Here is a 19,536-nt window from a genome sequence, read left to right on the forward strand (position 1 = left end):
ATATCTCTAAGCACTCTGTCTACCCGTCTTTTAAATGCCTCCAGGGATGGTGCCTCAACCACTTCCCTGGGCAGCCTGTTCCAATGCTTAATAACCCTTTCAGTGTAAACGTTTTTCCTAATATCCTTATCAGAGTCTTTGTGTTAAAAGTACTGTGTCCGGGCAGGTTCCCAGCCTGAGAAGGGGTAAAATGCAACTGGACATCCGAAACTGTTGACCGTTGCAAGACAGTGAATCTCTTATGGCTTTTGTGCCTTTTGACATTTAATAATATTGGGAAGGACAAGATGAGAAAAAAATAGCACAAATAAAAGATATGTTTCCTAAATAAATGGTGATCATAAAAGTTTGTGTGCAAAACATAGGAGCAAGAGTCACGGTAGTCTTTGCTGTGAAATCTGTCACCACATAGAGGTGAACAGGATTTTGGTGTGAATTCAAATTCTTCCATACACATACATACAGACACACATGCACACACGCTCTCTCCGAAATGGCTCCCTCAGCATCTATGAGTGGGAAGACTGAAATCCTGGCCAACCCAGGTGTTTGTAGTAGTGCCAAAGTAGAGCAACAGATATTTTTCCTAACTGGAGTCAAGTGTGGGAATACAGATCAGGCTGACTGTACGTGGAAGAGAATGATCTATTAAGAGCCTGTTGGCTTTTTGCATATAACCTTTTGTGTGTATTCTGACAAGTTGATTATAAAATAGCTCAGAGCGCTTTTTATGTATACACAATATCCTTAATGGTGTTATTAGATGTGTCTCTTCTTTTTTTTTTTTTTTCTTGTCTTACTCAAACTAAACTTTACACCAGAATAGACTGAGGTTGAAACAAAGAAAAAGGAAGTGGAATTGGCTAAGATTTAAAATACAAAACCTTGCTGTTCCTGAACAAAAGTAATGAAACAGTAGTCTGGGCAAGCTGTTAAAGGAAGGTGGCATCATCCCTGGTGCATGGGAAGGCTGAGGAGGCCTTGGTCTGTCCATAATGCTGCAGGTTGATTCACATCTAGCTATGAGATGTGTATTTGATTCAAAAAAAGCTTGTTGATAGTGGTCTCGCTTTGTCTCACAACTCACTGTCAGAAATAAGCCCTCCTTTGTATTATCTGGTATGGAAAGGTGTCCATCTGCACAGCCTTTCATTCTTTTCATCCCAGGTGGACCCTGAGGTGACAGATGTCCTCTTCTGGGTGCCTCTCACTCCTGAGTATTTGAGTCTTCTGTGCTGGTGGTCTACAGGTTAAATGTGGATGTCGTAATAAGGCTGCTCTCTCCGCTTTCCAGGCAGCAGAGCAGCTTTTGGATGCCCCCCATCAAAGTGTGAAGGCTCTGTCCCTTGGGCTTTTGTGCATCTTTCTATTGTGCCATTTATTATAGCACAGCAATGCTCAGTGTGATGGGTCTGGCAAAATACATGAAGTGCAGTCTCTAGTCAGTACTTTGATATACCTGTCGTCACAATCTGAGAGTTGAGGAGGACAGTTCTTAAATCTGAAATAAGAGAAACATTCACTGGCATCACACTAAAGTGTGGTGTGGTTTACTGGTTTGGTAGGACTGGAATCCAGTTACCCAACACAGATTTTCTGTCTTTTTTTTTCAATACTGGTAGCTGCTTTGCTTGAAAAAAGGGACCAAATTTAAGTCCAAGCATTATCAAAATAGCACGAAGTGCTTGAGAGAAGTGAGGCAGAAATGGCCCTTTAAACTGTGTAAAGCTCTATGGTATAGGCATTTTTTTTCTTGTTCAGTTAAGAAATGGGACGACTACTACTACCCTGTTAGCATTTGTTGTTGATGTAGGTTTAGGGAGATATGAGAAACTTGGTTTTGCTTCAAGGATGAATTTATTCTGAATGGGAAATTGATTCACAGAATCACAGAATGGTTCAGGTTGGAAGGGACCTTAAAGACCATCTAGTTCCAACCCCCCTGCCCTGGGCAGGGACACCTCCCACTAGACCAGGCTGCTCAAAGTCATTGTAACTGTAGAATAGATATGGTTATTTGGTTTTTAAGATAATTATATCTCATTTTCAAAAATAATGCACGTATTTAATATCTTAAATGTCACTGAAAGACCCTGGAAGACAAACTCCAGGGGGTTTAACATCTTACGGTTTTTGTTTTTAAAAAGGTACAAGTTTTTCTCCACTGCATGTCCTGAAAGCCAAAGTTTAGAGGCAGACACACAAGCACATCAGCCCATTTCTATGCCCAGATATACTTGTTAGGGAATACTATTGCAACATTTGGTCCTGGACAAATAATAGCTCCTTCAACAACTGTGGCTGTGGTAATACACGTACTGTGACAATGTGCTGGGGGCAGGGGCAGAAAGAGGAATTGGCAGAAACTGTGTGCCTTTCTTTGTGTCAGCCTGCTGAAGAGGCTGTCTGCGTACCCAAAAGCCATTATCATAAAGATGAAAAATAAAATAAATTGTGAAAGAGTGTGATGGATATTTTACCCTAATAAAATAACTCTGTGCACTTGGGGAAGGTATTTACTCAAAAATAATTGTTCTCTGGTTATATTCAGCAAAATACAGTAAGGTCTTGTTTAGCTGCAGTCTTTCAGGAGATTGCAGGGACTTGATTTAAATGGATAGAGGCCCATGATGGAAACACTGAAACTTCCAGGATGTTGCAGACAATTAAAATAATACTATCTCGGTGACTAATGGCATGCTCCCAAGAACTTAGGAAAGAGGTAGCACAGGATGCAGGCTCATTCAAGCAGATGTTTCTTAGTCTGTGCTATATTTAGATCAAGAAAAAAAAATCTGCTGGGTGAAACATTTGCTTGTCAGGGATTCAGAATTTGATTTCCCTCTCCAATTTTAATTCGGGTAAGATGGGAAGAGCAGATGAAAAGAGCAGAAAAGCTGCCTCCTGTGAATGGATTGAGTTATTTGTACAGTTTTTTAACTGTATGTTAAAGCTGTCTTGCCGCTGGGTGAAGTTCTTACTGGGGTCACAGGACTCAGTGGTTTGTTTAGGGATCTTCGTGCTGCTGCTTTTACAGAGAATATAAAACAACATGCCTGGAAGTTGCTCAAAAGTTCATACCGAGAGAAAGTCAATAGTTTTTTAATGACCAGTTTGTTTGCATTTTTTTCCCACTGGATTTTTGTTGCCAGGCTCTCTTTTATGGAATAATGCGTTACCTCAGAAAATCATTGCGTGATAAAATCTGTAGTTCTGCACTGCTGAACGTGTATGGGTAAGCTCCAGTCTCTGTTCACCCCCCACCGTAAACTGTTCGCTTTCTTTTTGGCTTTGCTGTGCAACCTTGTACTGTCTTCAGCCTTAGTTTTGTATCCAAGACCAAGGTAATTTACGTAATTTCCAGTATATCCAGTGCTCATTCTGGTTTTAAAGCTGTATACAAGCCAGTTTACTATTGCCTACCATTATGAATTAAGCTCCTCTCAGTAAATTGCATGAATTTCTAACCAGCTTTAATAACCTGACAGTTTTGTTCATCTGTGGTGGCTTTATTCTAACTTTTGTTAGATTATTTTGAGGAGAATTTTGTGTTTGTCAGAAACTTACTTGATGGGAAAATATAAAAAGCTTATTTGGTAATGTATTAGAGAAACTTTTGCTGTGGAAGTGTCACAGAGCTGTTTAGTCCCTTCAGAAAGGGCTTAAGTTGTTCCCCTTTCAACAGTGTATGAGTCACAGCTAAGCAAGTAATGCATACTAATTACTCTCCTTCTCTTTCTGCACACTTGTAAAATGTTTTTCCTTCCCAAGCAGTGGGCAGTTCAGCTAATGAACTAGGCAAATGCAACATATTTTTGAGCCCTTTGGTACCTCGGGGGCGAGATAGCGTGTTTACAGTCATGCCGTGCTGACCAGGCGCTAAGCCAGTCATCATAACGTTTTCTTCTGCTTAGTGCCCATTTCTGTCTGCTGTAGGCAAATGGTGTTGCTTTGAACTGGCTACACAGAAGGAAAGGTCTGCGTGTTCTGTGCTGGCTTAGTCTCCAGCATCCAGGGTGAGCTTTAAGGGAAGTATTCATATGCATGATACCTCACCAGCCCAACTCTTTTAAGTTTCATTGCTCCTGCCAGGCCCTCTCCACCCAGTTATAGAAGTGGCTGAAATCTGAAGAGTAAGAAATGTAGAGGTGAGGCATCCCTTGTACAGGTCTGACACAACCCAGCTGCAAAAGACATATTGGAAAAAATTGAAGTGGTTCTTAGACCTGTCTTGAGCTGCAGTAGAGGTGCTTGTAAAGGAGCTAAGGGGAAAACTTGATAGAGTCCAAGAGACTCAAAATTATTTTAATCCCAGTTTCTGTGATAGACATCTCTGAAAATTGGGCCTTTTCTAGGCAGTGGCAGTAGGCATGGAGTGTAGAGGTCTGCCAGCCAGCACCAAGCACATTAGATCTGCAGGCAACAACGAAGTGTTACTCTCAAATGAATGTATTTGCACAATTGCAAGCTGCACTGGTTGTGTGTACACACCGGCTCACTTGGAAGGTCTCTAACAAGGTGCCCTAATATTACGGTTCAGACATAAACCAATTAAGCTGAGAGAGGAATAAAAACATGTCCTCTGGGCATTGAAACCTGAGTAAAGTTTTCAGGTTGTATTGTCAGGCGTCTTGCCCTTAAGTTTCATTTGTCTCAAAGTGAAATTTGCATTTCTAAGTATGCGTTTGGAAAAAAAATAATAAATTTGGATGCTGCATTCGGTTATACTGGAATGAATGTTGATGAGTGCTTTTGACCCACTTGCGAAGTTCTATTGATTTGTGCTCCTTTTAATAAGACGACTGCTGTGGCTTGGGCTTGTGGTGTTTACGACTATGGAGTTGCATTCAAATCTGTGACAGGCATTGTCTTTGAAGCATATGAGTAGTCAGAATAACACTGTATGAATAGGCAGTTCCGTTTGGGGGGGGTGGTGTTAGTAGATTTGTAGAAAAGAGTCTGGTTAAATGTCATTAATTCTTTACAATTTGTGAGAATTTAACTGGTAGCTTGGTTAACTCAAAACCTGCCTCAGGAGGTGTGTAAGGCTCTAAGATATGAAAACTAGCATTTAGTTTTAAAATAAAGCTTCAAAGGAACCAATTAATTAAGATCTAGAATCCTTCATTGAATTTTCTATTTTAATGAAGCTCCACTGGTAGTTAAGAAGCCTTTACGATCAGAACAGCACCATGAAATGGGTATTTCTGTAGAAAATGTTAAGCAAAGAAATAAAGCATTTGGTTTTCTGTCTTTTTAGATTAAATCAGTTTGCTTACTGTCTGTATTTTAACTATGTTAACCTTTTAATTATGTTCAAAGTTAATAAGGCCTGTTTGTACCTCTCAAATGTATAAAGGCAGAGATTAAAATGTAGTCAAAAGATGTTATTGCTTTCAAGCAGAACGGAGTTATTCTTTCAGGATAAAACCCAAACTGTAATCCTTGTTCTTGGCATCACAGGTTTGGGGTGTGATGGCAGAATGGAGAGGAGGGGCCCAGTTTGGACGCTTCCCATGCGAGGAGCTGTTTTGTGGAGCTGTTGTGCTCACAGGAGGAGAGTTGCAGGAGTCATCCGTGCTTCCGCTCTTCAAACAGGGTTTTTATCAGTTGCACAATAGACGGCTGATGAGCAATTTTCAGAGAGAGCTTAGGATGCAACAGCTTGCCTCATAAAATTGTGGAAAAGAACACAGTAGGGTTCAAGTGACCAGTAGTGATACCTGGCTAGCAGACGCCTAGGGAATTTTCCATAAGCTGCGCTACATGGGCAGTTCTGAACAGGGATATGTGCACGTTGAGTAGGGGCTGGAAACATTGAATTAACTGGTGGAATTACGTACGAGTATTTTTGTTGTTATAGTCTGAAATTGAAATCAAGAAGGTAGACACCGTAACTGTAGAGATCGTAACAGAAAAATAACTTCTCACATCTGATATTTATCTCTGTATTTTGTTTTCTGAAATGCCCTTTTCTTTTTTTGAAGGCCACTGAAAAGTGTTATCTGTGTGCATGTGTCAGCCTGGCAGTGTAAATTTGATGGTGGCTACAATACATCTCCCTTCCTTCCTTCCTTCCTCCCTTCTCTCGGGGAGTGTTACCATAGCATTTCCCTCCCAGGGACTCTCGCACAGAGCTGCAGATGGGATTCTCGCTATGAGCTCTGTGCTGCTCAGTCGGATACACTCAGTACTCTAGAAGGAAACTGGGAAAGAAAGGGTGACTTAGCAACACGGATAAAGCTTTCCTGGTATTTCCAAGAAGCAAAAACCTTATTTGAAACAAAGGCTCATTTTTATTAAATTAAAGACGGCATTTTTCTATGAAGAGAAGCAAATCCTGTTTCTCCCCCCCACCTCAGTCTGTTTTCTCTTGTCCAGGGACATTGATTTGGAATAGTGACTGCATGATCCTGGGGTTTACACTTCTTTTTTTTTTTTTTTTTTTTTTTCTCCTCTCTCTCCTTTAGCTGTGGACATGGCTTGAAGAGCTACAGAAAGAACTGCTTGATGATGTCTATGCTGAGTCTGTGGAGGCTGTCCAAGACCTGATTAAACGTTTTGGTCAACAACAACAGACCACTCTGCAGGTTACAGTCAATGTCATAAAAGAAGGTGAAGATCTTATACAGCAACTAAGGTAAAACAAATTTTAATTTAAATCTCTTAGTCTGTATGTCTGATATTCTGTGAAGCTCTTTCTGTTTTGAGGCTAAAGATGATAACTACAAGATATGACCTATAAATAAAACTCGTAAATGTTAGGACTACAGTGATGTTTCATGCTGTACTGATGGTCGCTAACCCTCTGTTTACAGGAAGCTCAACTTATAAACACTACCTCCACAAGAAGGAGATTTTGTTTACTTAAGCTACCTTTGTGATAGGAGCAATCATACGTCTTTGTAGTCTGACATGCAGAGCTCCACAGCCTTCTGAGTTCTAAGCAGCAACCTTTTTATAAAGAGACACTTGAAATTGTTCTGCAGACTGATAAGTAACTTTATTGTAGTAAAGACCATTAGTTTGCAGTTCATTTCATTCAGTAATAATCTCAATAAATTTGTGCCCCGGCTGCACTGGTACATGTCCCCTTTGCTGCAGGAGCTGATATTATCGTATCTAAATTTGCAGGTTCTATACTAAAGTAAAAGATTAAGTACATTTTTTTTATTATTATCTAATTTTGATTTTTTTTTTATTGCCAGGAGGGCTCAGTAAAATAAGTAGTTACCATACGCCACTTCCTTTTCACAATATAAGAGTTTGTCTCTGGTTCTAAGTATTCTTGTAAGCAAAATGTTCTTGAATGTTGAATTAGTCAAAAAATGAAAGTAATCTAATTTCTGAATGCTTTTTTGAGTACTAAAACATAATTTGGACTTTCATTAACAAAGATGTACAGACTTAGCTTTCATGTAATATGACTTGCACTGACCTTATCTGAAACAGTCTTATATTTTATGGTTATGCATAGCATCCAAATGTATGGTTGTTGTTTTGTGGTTTTTTTTTTTAATAATACTCTTTTTTTTTTCTTCCCCTCCTCTTTCCCCTCTCTCTGCTTTGAATAGGGATTCTGCCATTTCCAGTAACAAGACCCCCCATAACAGCTCGATCAACCACATAGAGACAGTCCTGCAGCAGCTGGATGAGGCCCAGTCTCAGATGGAGGAGCTTTTTCAAGAACGCAAGATCAAGCTTGAGCTGTTCCTGCAGCTCCGCATATTTGAAAGAGATGCAATAGATGTGAGTAGCTGCTCTTGGAGTTGCATTGCACTTACTTCTCCTCTCGTGTAGGAATGTTTATGCTGAGATGGTTGTGTAATTGCATTGGCGTGTGGTTCAAATGACTGATAGACTTAGTTCTTACCTGAACTAAGGCTTTTTGTATGTGAAAGCGTCAGGAGAGTGCAGAGCTGAGCTGTTTGATATTAACTCCAGCTCTGATTGGCTCCTAGTGCATCTTTAAGCGTCTTCTAAAATCATAGTGTACCAGATGAAGCAACTGGTAAGTTTGGTTTGAATATCAAGCTACCTTGATATAACTAGTATGTTTACAGTTAATATGAATAAGACTTGCAAGATGATTTAGTACAAACCCTCTAAACTGTTGCTTTGTAGTAACACCCCTCTTCTCTTTCTTTTCCAATTCAGCAGTCTTTTTTCAGTTGACAGCTACAAGTGATGTTTGGAATTCTGTTCTGATCTTCAGCGATGTTGTTTGGGCTTCAGATAAGTTGATCATATGATTTCTGTAAAAACCACTAGTACTATACACAGTGACTGAAACTGATTTGGTGCCTCAGGAGGTTTGGGGTTATCCATTGGTATCCATTGATCCTGTTTGAGATATAAATGGCTTGTCTTGAGATTCTGGAAATGAGGAGTTACTGTGATAATTTTACCCCTTTGCTTTTACATAGTAAAAGCTACAACTGTTGGTTAGGTGTGAATCGTGTAAAGGCAAAGAGGCAGTCAGCAGAAGTGGTAGCTTCTCAGGTTTTTGTTTCTTGAAATCAGGATTAGATCTCACTGCTGAAGTCTGGTTTAGCTAAGCACATTGTGGGGAGCAATGCAGGAATAGGCAGACACAGTTCCTTGATCCGTGGCTCATAGAGGAAGTGAGAGTGTGCACTCTACAATAATAACTCTGGCGTAAAGGAAGACTTAAGAAGGTTCTCTATTTTGCAGTTCACACTGAGGAGGTGAAACTAGTCTGTAGGGAGTTTGCGCCTTGGATTATGTTAGAGTAGCTGTCTTGAATACGCAAGGGACAGGCTTAGCTGAATTGTGATTGCAAAAATTAGTTGGATGACTGGTATATATGAAGGAACATGGAAGGTATCGCCTTTTATAGGATTGCCAACAATTTTACAGTCTCTGCAGAAGGGATCTGCAGTGCATGATGGGGTCTGTTTCATGTTCTCAGAACACTTCTATTGAGGAAATAGTGGCTGTGGGGGGCAAGGCATATACCAAGAAAATTAATGAAAGAATTAGGTTAAAGGTTTGAGTGAAGTTCATGATTAAGGTGATTGGTCTCTGCTGTAGGTTACCTAAACCAGTATTCCACAATAGCAGAAGGCGGGTTGCAGAAGCCCTGCTCTGCGTATGTGTTGTAGTCCTTCTGTACAGGATAGCATCTGCATAGATAGTAATACTTCTGTGTATGTTGTTTGATGGCCGTAGGGTTTTGCAGTGGAAAGCCACATACCCTGACTTGACAGATCTTGCTTTTTCTGAAGCTGACACTTGGCATGCTTTACATTTTGGCACATAAAACATAAAGCAAAGTGCCAATTACCAAGTTGAAAGAGTTGGTGTATTTTGTTTATATGGCTTGGAAATGAAAATGATGCTTGTATGATTGCCAAGGAGCCCTCCAGGGAACAAAAGACCCTGGCTGCAGAGCACCTTCATCAAAATGTTGATTACTTTGCTGCCTCTGTACCATGTCCTCCCTCTGCTTCCTCAGCAAAGCATGCTTCTCTTTTCCCTCTCCCTGAAGGCAGACATCTGTTTGGAAACTTCCGGGAAGAAAATACAGAGACTAGTTCCAGGTCAGTTGTTTGAAAGCAGGAGCTCAGCTGAAGTAACATGATAGCGAGGAGGAGCCAGATGCCAGCTAGGAACTTGCAGACCTCGCGCTGACCTCCTTTGTCCTGGATTTTGTGTGACTGGCCCAGTCAATTAAGACTTGGCTGTAGGGGCAGTTCATTCAGGGGAGCATCCTGTGAGGACAATTTTTTCTGGAAGGCGAGTAGTGTTTCTAGCTTATCTTACTGCTTGCAAAATAACACAGGCTAAAATGGGACAGAGAGTTCCCCTGGCACTGCAGGTTCATACCATGCAGCTGTGCTGCTGGGGGCAGTGGTGAGGTTTGCTGGCAGGGTTAGTTCTCCTCTCTTGTCCTTACTCTTCCCTTATTATTCCTGACAAAATACTCATGTTTCTTTTAATTGCTGTCTTTTATCCTGCAGCTTCTCAGAATTCTCCTGGTTTTCTGAAACTGCTGTAACTGCAGCGCTGTCTCTGTTTTGCCCCTTGCTCTTGGCATGTAAACTTGACCTTCTGTATCCTCAGTAGGCTTTTAAGTGCCATTGGTCGCGAGCTATTTGAAGGACTCTGTTGCGAACGCCTGTATTAACTAAAGGCAAGAAGGAGCAAAACGTACATGAAAGTCCCTTGCTAGGGTGATCAGTAGCATAAGGATGATGTGTATGGACCTAGCCAGTGGGTAGGTAACAATGGTGGCAATGTATGCAGCCTGAAATGTGTGGTTTTCATCCGTGTGTGTGCATTTTTGCTTGTCTGGGACTTAAATGCCTCAAGACCTATGTCAGGGCTCCACACAAAGCATACCACACGCTTTTCAACTCACAGCTTTATCTCTACTCTATTTTTGGACGGTGTACTTACAAGATGCCTGTTAAGTCATACAGCTGAAAAGGCAAGGATGCGAAGGGCTGGATCACAGAGACCTAAGTCCTTCTCCCTTTCCCATTTTACCGTCCTCTTTCTCCCGAGCACATAATATTTTCCAAGTCCTGGTCAGCACTCAGTTGGTACACGGAATGCTAGCTAGACCCTTCTTAGAAGAGACTCGTGGTTCTTTATTTCTTTCCCACTCAGTGCGAAAGAGTCGGCATCCCTTCTGTGTTATAACCTGCCTTGTTTCCTGGCAGTGTTACCTTTACATTTCTTAAAACTTAGGAATGTCAAGCAGCTCAGACTCTGCACTAGGAACTTCTTGAACACATGCTATGGTAAGTAATTATGCTGTTGTCAGCATTATCTAACCTATTATCTAGGTTGTCCATTTCCTTAGAGTGGTATTAATTTGTGTTTCAGTTGCTTTAGATGTCTGTTAGTCATTGATCTTTGTTCTGTTTGGTTAACGTTAATTGTCTTGATTAAAAAATTAAAAACAAGATAGGAGCCTGCTCACTGTTGCTTCTAAAGCAGAACTTCTGGGAAAGCCCTGAAGAGTGTGGGCAGAGAGGGCGTAATGCATGTTATTTTTGTTTTAACTCTGCACTCAGCGCATTTCAGATTTGCACGGTGGGTGCAACGGCTGAAATAGATTACCTTGTGCCACCCAGTTAATGCTGAAAAAATGCAAGGATTACTGCCTTGGTTAGGAACCCCAGCTGTGATGTGCACTGATGACTTATCTTTTGAATGAGTGTGGGACCATGCTGGCATTATTTATTTATTTGAATCATGGGCTTCCTGGTCTCTTGAAGGGGTCAGGGAATGCCTTGCTCTTGTACGCAGTGTTTCGAGTGCTTTAAACAATGGTCCTAACCTCGGGGCTGTGTGAAATAACATGGGAAGAAGTTACAATTCTTACTGTTGTTTGTGGTTGTTCTTTGGAGGCAGTATCACTGAAACCTCTCGGCTGAGGTGACGCATGGTGTTGACCTCTTCAAACTACCTGTCATTCATACCAGGTACAGTGAATTGCAGGACAGTCTGAGAGGACATAGTGACTACAATCTACTTAAACCATTCCATTATTGAAAAATACGGACGCTTAGCCACAGCGATCTCCCATTGTGAGCTTATTGTGTTTATTACTTTATTTCCACTCAGTGTAATAGTAACAGAGGTAAGGTTTTGGTGTTTGTTCTGAAGGGAGATGGACTGGCTTTGCTTTTGTAACAGTGGCACAAATTTGTCATGTTAAATCTTAATCCACTTTTTAAAGGTGTTTAGAAAGACGCAAAATACGATGTTTTGACGGTGGAGTTTCACAACCTTCTTTAATGCTTGGATTTTTCAGTTTAACCAAGTCTAACTACAATTACTTCTTGAGGATAACTTACAAGTGTTAACTGAACTAATGAAAATACGATGGTAAATCTGATTTGTGAGAACTTCCATAGTGCGGTGGGTGGTTTGAAGAAATAAATGTTAGGTGACCTCTGCTCCTTTTGGTGTGACTGAACACAGAGTTTTGAAGGTGAGCTGGCAAGAGCAGGTCTGAGGTGCGTGAGAGCAGAAAAAAGGATTAGCTGGAAGTAAGCGGTTTCTCAAGCTGGACTGTCAGAAAGACTTGGAGTTTCTGACATATTTCAAATCAGTTAAAAGGGGATGAAAAGCAGAAAGAGGTGATGAGACATGTTGGGCATGGACCATGTAAACGGGAAATAAAAGGAAGTAGTGAAGGATTTTGTGGGAGGGGAAGCCTGTGTGTGTATTTAGAGGGGAAACCACTCATAATGCTTAAACAGTTTGTGTTTGTGTGTAATGTTTAGCTCACACGGAAGAGAGATGAAAGAAGCTTTAAGGAGTGGCTAAAAGCCTTGCCTGTATATCTTCCTGCGTCCCTTCTCCATCAGCTTTTCCATTTTCAGTGTTACCCCTGAGACATTAAGTTTCTACCTCTTTTTGCTTTGGTAGAACTTGCGGATCAGGATTAGGTATCTCTCATCATGGTATGATGCAAAACTTGAATACTTAGTGAATCAGGTAAAATTTTTGCAGAACACCTTTAAAACAGGAAGTAAACTCACTGATGCCACAATTTTAAAAATAATTGCCTGATGTGTCCATGTTTTATGGTGCCATGTGAGCAGAATGGAGACAAGCCTTCAAGAAAGATTGTAGCTGACTACAGAAATTTTATACAGATGATTTAACTTTGCTTTCTCCTCAATTCTGTTTTTTCTACAAGACTTGCTTTCCTGGAATTTCTCTTCTAGTTTAACTGTCTCAGTAACTTCACAGCTCTGATTAACCACTTGGGAAGTGTAGCCGCATATTCTTTTTGCTGACAACAAATGTCTTGGGTTAAATATTTATGCAGCCAGCTACTTTGTTGCTAGTGCCTGTTTAGTCAGATCCTTTTTGCTGTGTCTTGCTGCATAAATAGATGTTTTCATGTCATTTAGCACCATTCACGTCAGTTTGTCCTATTCCTGAAGTTGTAGAACTCTGGAGCTAAGCCATATTTAGTTCTTGATAGCTGTAATTCCACAGTACCAATGAACTTCATTAGTTTGTGGCAAAACTGATGAAAATTCTGAAAAAAACTTGTGTTACGGGCTTGAGGGATAAGTGTGTCAAACGGACTTGTTTGAAATAAGTAACTGATGCATCAAACCTGTGCCGTAAGAACACAGCCCACTTAGATCAATGGGGTTTGTAATCATTATCTATTAGACTTAAAAGCAGTTTTGTGTCCTAATTAAAAGAACTAATTTACATTTCAGACAAGTTTTCGAAAAGGATTTGAAAAATGTACTTGTGTGGACAGACAAGGAGGTCTTACTGATTCCTTAGCTACCCTTCTCTCAACATCTTATGGCTGAGAGTAAAATCCAGAATTAAAGTGTAAACTGAAGTATAGCCGAATGATTTCAGCAAAGAAATGTAACTCTGACATTACAGTAATACTGTACTAAAGTAATACTTTTTGGTTTTGCTCCATTAACAAAGCACCCTGCCTCTTGTGACAAGTAGTGCTTCTCAGTTCTCTGGCAGAAGTTGAAGATGCTCGCAGAGCCTGACACGTCTTGCTCACAGAGAGACAGAGCTAGCTTTTTTGTAAATGGGCTTGAGATGGGCGTAACGGAAAGCTGAGTTGGCACTTGATGTGTGAATTGTTATTTGGTGCAGTTGGAAGAATCGAAAAGATGTTTTAGATCAACATTTTCCCTTAAAAAGTGGAAATAAAAACATTTTAACTTCATCTGTTTATCATAGAATTGTTAGAGTTGGAACCTTAAAGATTATCCACCCCCACTGCATGGGCAGGGACACCTCCCACTAGATCAGGCTGCTCAAAGGCCCATCCAGCCTGGCCTTGAACACTTCCAGGGATGGGGCATCCACAACCTCCCTGGGCAACCTGTTCCAGTGCCTCACCACCCTCATAGTGAAATATCTCTTCCTAATATCTCATCTAAATCTCCCCTCTTTCAGTTTAAAACCATTACCCCTCGTCCTATCACTACACTCTGTGACAAAGAGGCCCTCCCCATCCTTCCTGTAGGCCCCCTTTAAGTATTGGAAGGCTGCTATAAGTCTCCTCAGGGCCTTCTCTTCTCCAGGCTGAACAACCCCGACTCTCTCAGCCTGTCTTCATAGCATAGGTGCTCCAGCTCTCTGATCATCTTCATGGCCCTCCTCTGGACCCGTTCCAACAGGTCCATGTCCTTCTTATGTTGGGGCCACAGAGCTGGACGCAGTACTCCAGGTGGGGTCTCATGAGAGCAGAGTAGAGGGGAAGAATCACCTCCCTTGACCTGCTGGCCACGCTTCTTTTGATGCAGCCCAGGATGCAGTTGGCTTTCTGGCCTGCGAGCACACATGGCCAACTCATGTTGAGCTTCTCATCCACCAACACCCCCAAGTCCTTCTCCTCAGGGCTGCTCTCAATCCACTCTCTGCCCATCCTTTATTTGTGCTTGGGATTGCCCCGACCCAGGTGCAGGACCTTGCACTTGGCCTTGTTGAACTTCATGAGCTTTGCACAGGTACACTTCTCAAGCCTGTCCAGGTCCCTCTGGGTGGCATTGCTTCCCTCCAGTGTATCAACCATGTGATATCACACAAGTAATATGTTGATGAAGGAGTACCTTAAACAAGGCAAGGGTACCTGTAGTGTTACAGACTTTGACAAGGCAAGTACTGATTGAAGGAAAGCTATTGTGGTTCTCAAAGAGATTGTTCTGGATTGCTTGCTGAAATTTAAAACCCTTGCTGAAACAGCCTGTGTCTGAACCATGTTGAATCCGATCAGTGAAGTCAGTCAACAATGAGCAATGCAAGTTCCTGACCTCCATCCAAATGTGGATTTGGAAATAAATAGGCTTTGTCTAATGGGTAAGTGAACATTGTCTTCCTCTCTTTTTTTCCCCCCAGATAATTTCAGACCTCGAGTCTTGGAATGATGAGCTCTCTCAGCAGATGAATGACTTTGACACTGAAGATCTCACAATAGCAGAACAGAGGCTCCAGCATCATGCAGACAAAGCCCTGACCATGAATAATTTGACCTTTGATGTCATCCACCAAGGGCAGGATCTGCTGCAGTATGTCAATGAAGTGCAGGCATCTGGTAAGATGGCTCCTTCATGCTATTCTGGGCAGTGGCTTTGTAAGAATTATCCAGTTGTCTCCCCATGGGATGTGTGAAAATGACAGGGATGCTGGTTAATTGTACACTGGAGACATGTGGCCTTTTTTTTTTTTTTTTGTTCTACTCAAGTCATTTGGGTTCATGAGACTGTCATTATGGCACGTAATTTTTATCTTGAGTTGGCAACACATGAAAATATTTAGGTTTTTAAGAAAGGTATTCCACTTAGGAAGTAGTAAAATGAGAGTAAATAGTAGGGAGTTAATTTTAAAGCTAATCAGAGCAATGCGCTCAAGCCATAATTCTAATCTTTCAAGTAATAAGTCTTCCTTTTCAGTTATTTATGCCCCTTCACTTGATGGTTTTAACTGTATACAGTCACCTAGGGTAAATCTCTGGCATCTTTTTTAAAAAAAGTTAATAACATTGCATTTTTAAGGAGTGCAAAAACTATGCTCATTTAAGCAAATGCTCTGAGGATTAAGTTGAACTTTGAGAAGGAACTGGAAAAGTAAGTGTAAAACAGTGGAAACAGGCTATTTCTTTTCGGAGGACTTGCAAATCATTTATGAAGGACTGCCTGATTACAGGTGTGGAGCTGCTGTGTGACAGAGACGTAGACATGGCGACTCGTGTCCAAGATCTGCTGGAGTTCCTCCACGAGAAGCAGCAGGAGCTGGATGTGGCGGCCGAGCAGCACCGCAAGCACCTGGAGCAGTGCGTGCAGCTGCGCCACCTCCAGGCCGAAGTCAAGCAGGTATGGGCAGGCTGGGGGTATGTGTCCCCACCGAGCTATCCCGCACCTCTTGGAAGGGTCTGTTCCCATAAAGAGACATGGAAAATTACTTTCTGCTATATAAAGGCTTGCATTTGGAGGAGGGAGGGACTTTTAATTGAGCACCAAAGAAACTTCATCCTCTGTTAACGTTAAGTGCATTTTTTTTAAATTTTGCATCAACAGTCCGTATTTCTACATGGATACAAGTCAAGTATTTGAAGTGTAGAGGAATTTGAACCCGTGTTAAATAATCCATACTTTTATCATCTGTATGATGATTAATACAAATCCCTGCACACTGTACTAATACTTTTTGGTATATTGTCTGAGACATCTACAAATAGTGATAAGATATCAGCGTGGTTTACCTTCCGAGAGAAGAAAAAGAAGTTTTGCTTCTCCTGGCAATAAAGTGGCAAGTCTTGAGGTCCTTATCTGATAAACACCTAAACTTTTGGTGAATTTGAGATGCTGTGGGCAAAACCACCAAAGTAGGTAAAAGCTTAAAAAACAAACTAAGCACTAGAAAGGTAAGAGGTTTTGATCTTGCTCATGCTTGGCAGCATCACAGAAGTCTGCTGCAGTCTGTTGTGTTAATGTCTCCCATAATGTCTCCTAATGCAATTTGTCCTTTTTCTGTTTGTCATGAGCTCTTCCAAAAATTCATCTCCCTCTTGAGACTGTGAATGTGAACTCCCAAATTGCAAAGTAATACAAAAAGGGTCCCGTTAGCATAGGAGAGGAGAATAGAAGGTATTTCCAGGCAGCGGTTGGTTACTCCTATAGTTAACAGACACAAAGTTTCTGTGTGGTCTTGAATTAAAGGAATGCAAGAAACTGGTGGTGTCTGCTGTCAGTGCAAGTTAGGTGTTGATCAAATACGTGTCCTTCTGACTCAAGCCTTTGCATACTCTACTGAACTACCCTGTATCCGTCTTAGCGCTTGTTTACCTTCGTAAACACGAATTACAAATGACTCCTTTCATGTGAGTAATGGTTGAGATGAAGTTATTTCAGATCAGGATAGTTCCTGTACTCCATTGCATCCAACCATCTTGAGGATGGAGAAAAAGAGTGCACATTTGTAAAGGAAAGAAAAGATGAAAGAGTGTGAATGCCAGCTGAGTCAGTCTCATCCCTTTGCGGTACATCAGTGGGTTTGGATGGGAAGGGTTAGTAAGAAAAAGAAATTGTTTATTCCCATGATACTGAAGTAATACTGAGTTACAGAACAGAATATAGGGTAATATTTCAAAGACACGCCATTAAATAGTTATTGATATTGCATGCTCCCACCATAAAGTGAGTACCTTGCTCCACTAGCTTTGTTTGTATGCAAGTTAAATGTGACAAAGACAAACATGTCTAAAACCTGTGTTTGCAGAACAAATGTTCTGTGTTTTGGCAGATAGATACAAGCAGATGATGAACATAATGGATTGTAGAGGAATATCCATGTTGCATTTAGTATATGGTTTGTCAGGCATTCTGTAAGATCTTTGTAACTCTTTCAAACCACTGCTAGCCCTGACTGAAACTGAAGCATTGGAAAAAATCAGTTCATCTTATAATAAAGATATAAGTAGTATACTATTCTAGCCAGCTACCTTTTCTTAATAGACTGGAATTTAGGAGAAAAAATTGATTTTATTTTATATTCCTAGAACACATCTCTATCACGTGGGATTTTATGTTGAATTAAATGCCGTAATAGGCATGAATTTTCAAACAAACTTACACGAACAGGTAGCTGACAGAATTAGTGTATTACAAACTCCTTTTCCAGATTATCATTGTACAGATTAACCTGCAATACTTCCCCAGCCTGAAGGCCTAGAAATTAAATGGAACTAAAACTGAATGTTATATCATCTCATAGAATTGCCTTGGATCCCCTTTGGAATGCTTTGGGGCTAGTAACTCAGTTTTGTGATTTCAGTTGCCTTTTCAGAAAACCACATCTGATTTATTTTAGTTTCTATTAACTATCAGGAAGCATGATCTTCTCCTATTTCATCTGCAGTGGGAAAAACTTAATAGCTCAGCAGGTCACAGCAGGTGCTTTGCCTGAGAGTAAAACGACATGGTAAACCTCCTCTTCAGTCTGTTTTGTTTGTATTTTGTTGCCTGAAGCAGTGTACACGTGGTTTTCCAGTTCAATTACTGTGATTTTCTGCCAGATTTATTGTTGAGGAACTGTGTGTAAGCATACTTATTATGTAGATTGGATACTGTCTCCATAGCAAGGATCTTAACAAGATTTCCATTCGAATTTTTCCTGCCAAACTGATATTGTATTTTCACATATATATATATGTGTGTGTATATAAAAAAAATGTAAAAATATATAGCTTGTAGTCATGTGAAAAGGTTAGACTGGAACACTGCAGGAATTTTTCGATAGGGTTCATCTCTCAGATTGCTGTGATGGAGATCAGCAGACTGTTTCCTGGCTTAGTTTTTCAGTCAAATACTTGCAAGGAATCTCTTCAGTACTAGGTAGTGAAACTTAGAGCTTAGCGAATTCGTAGCAAATAAGCACACAAAGCAGATTAAAAATATCCAGAGTTGCTTCTCCCTTGACTACTGTACCAGTTCTGCTTTGCGGCATTGGAGTTCTGTAGATCAAGCCTTAGGACTAGGAGGAAGCAGAAGGGCCAGAAGACAAACAGAGGTTTAAAGAAAACCTGCAAAGAATTTGCGTGTCAACTTGATGTGTAATAAGTGCAGAAAGGGAAAAAACAGATGTAAGATTACAGTGTAGGAAAACCTCAAAAGATTGGGATAAGAGGGTGCTCATTGAAATGAGGGACAGCTGTATGTGGGGAAAAACAACATGGAAAGGAAAATGTGACCATTTTATACAGGGCAGGGACATATGAGTAGGTAGAGGCAGAGAAATAGTTAAGAGAATATCTTTCTCATCCAGAACTCCGCTTGTATGTTTGCCAGACAAACCTTTTTTTATCACCTAAAATATAGCTGCTGGATTACTTCTTGCTGCAGTGACTCCCCCATATTCACTTTGTAGAATGAATGCTTTGCTCTGTTTAACATGCAGCATCTGCCTGGGTCAAAATCTCTACCAAGCTCCAAAACAAATTCAATTGGGTTTACTGTGCTCATTAAATCTTCTCAGTGCAATATTGTCGCCTGCTCTGATCATGATGTATGTTCTTCGATATATACCTATGTATTCATATCTGTACAACAGCGTATAGATACTTTTACCAAGTACAAGCTTGTACCATCAAGGGTACCTTGAGCTGCTTTGTGTTCTCACATGCAGATCTTTTAGCTTGGTGCAAACATAGTCCAGTGCTAGAGCTCTGGTTCTCCCAAAATACTACTCAGGAAAGAGTATCCTGTCACTCTGTATAGCACCATATGGATATGAAAACATAGCTAGGACAGCAGGCTGAAGCAGATGTGTCCTGTGATCATGTTTAGTTAGAGTCAAAACTCAGTCCAAGAAACTAATCTTAAATCTATAGAACTACCTATTTGACCCTTTCAAGTGTCCTAAACTCTATTTCATTTCCACAGTTTTGCAGATGCTCTACTGATGCTTTTCTAGCCTGATGAAGGCTGCAAGGGAAAAGACGGGGTGTGTGGTCCACCCAGACAGTGAGGTGATGGGAACATGCCAACAAACACTGGAAGGCAG

The 19,536-nt window shown here is 40.8% G+C and overlaps 1 protein-coding gene across 2 annotated transcripts in view; it reads left to right on the forward strand.

The window, feature by feature from the left end:
• Nucleotides 1–19,536, forward strand: part of TRIO (trio Rho guanine nucleotide exchange factor) — a 258,035-nt gene that overhangs the window by 126,028 nt on the left and 112,471 nt on the right. For both annotated transcript variants that reach the window (XM_054193055.1, XM_054193056.1), the window contains exons 12-15: nt 6,471–6,640; nt 7,575–7,749; nt 14,875–15,070; nt 15,682–15,848. In XM_054193055.1, coding sequence (XP_054049030.1) covers nt 6,471–6,640; nt 7,575–7,749; nt 14,875–15,070; nt 15,682–15,848 — 708 coding nt within the window. The remainder of the gene's footprint in view (nt 1–6,470; nt 6,641–7,574; nt 7,750–14,874; nt 15,071–15,681; nt 15,849–19,536) is intronic.

The sequence above is a fragment of the Rissa tridactyla genome, chromosome 2 (genome assembly GCF_028500815.1).
Source record: "Rissa tridactyla isolate bRisTri1 chromosome 2, bRisTri1.patW.cur.20221130, whole genome shotgun sequence".
NCBI lineage: Eukaryota > Metazoa > Chordata > Aves > Charadriiformes > Laridae > Rissa > Rissa tridactyla.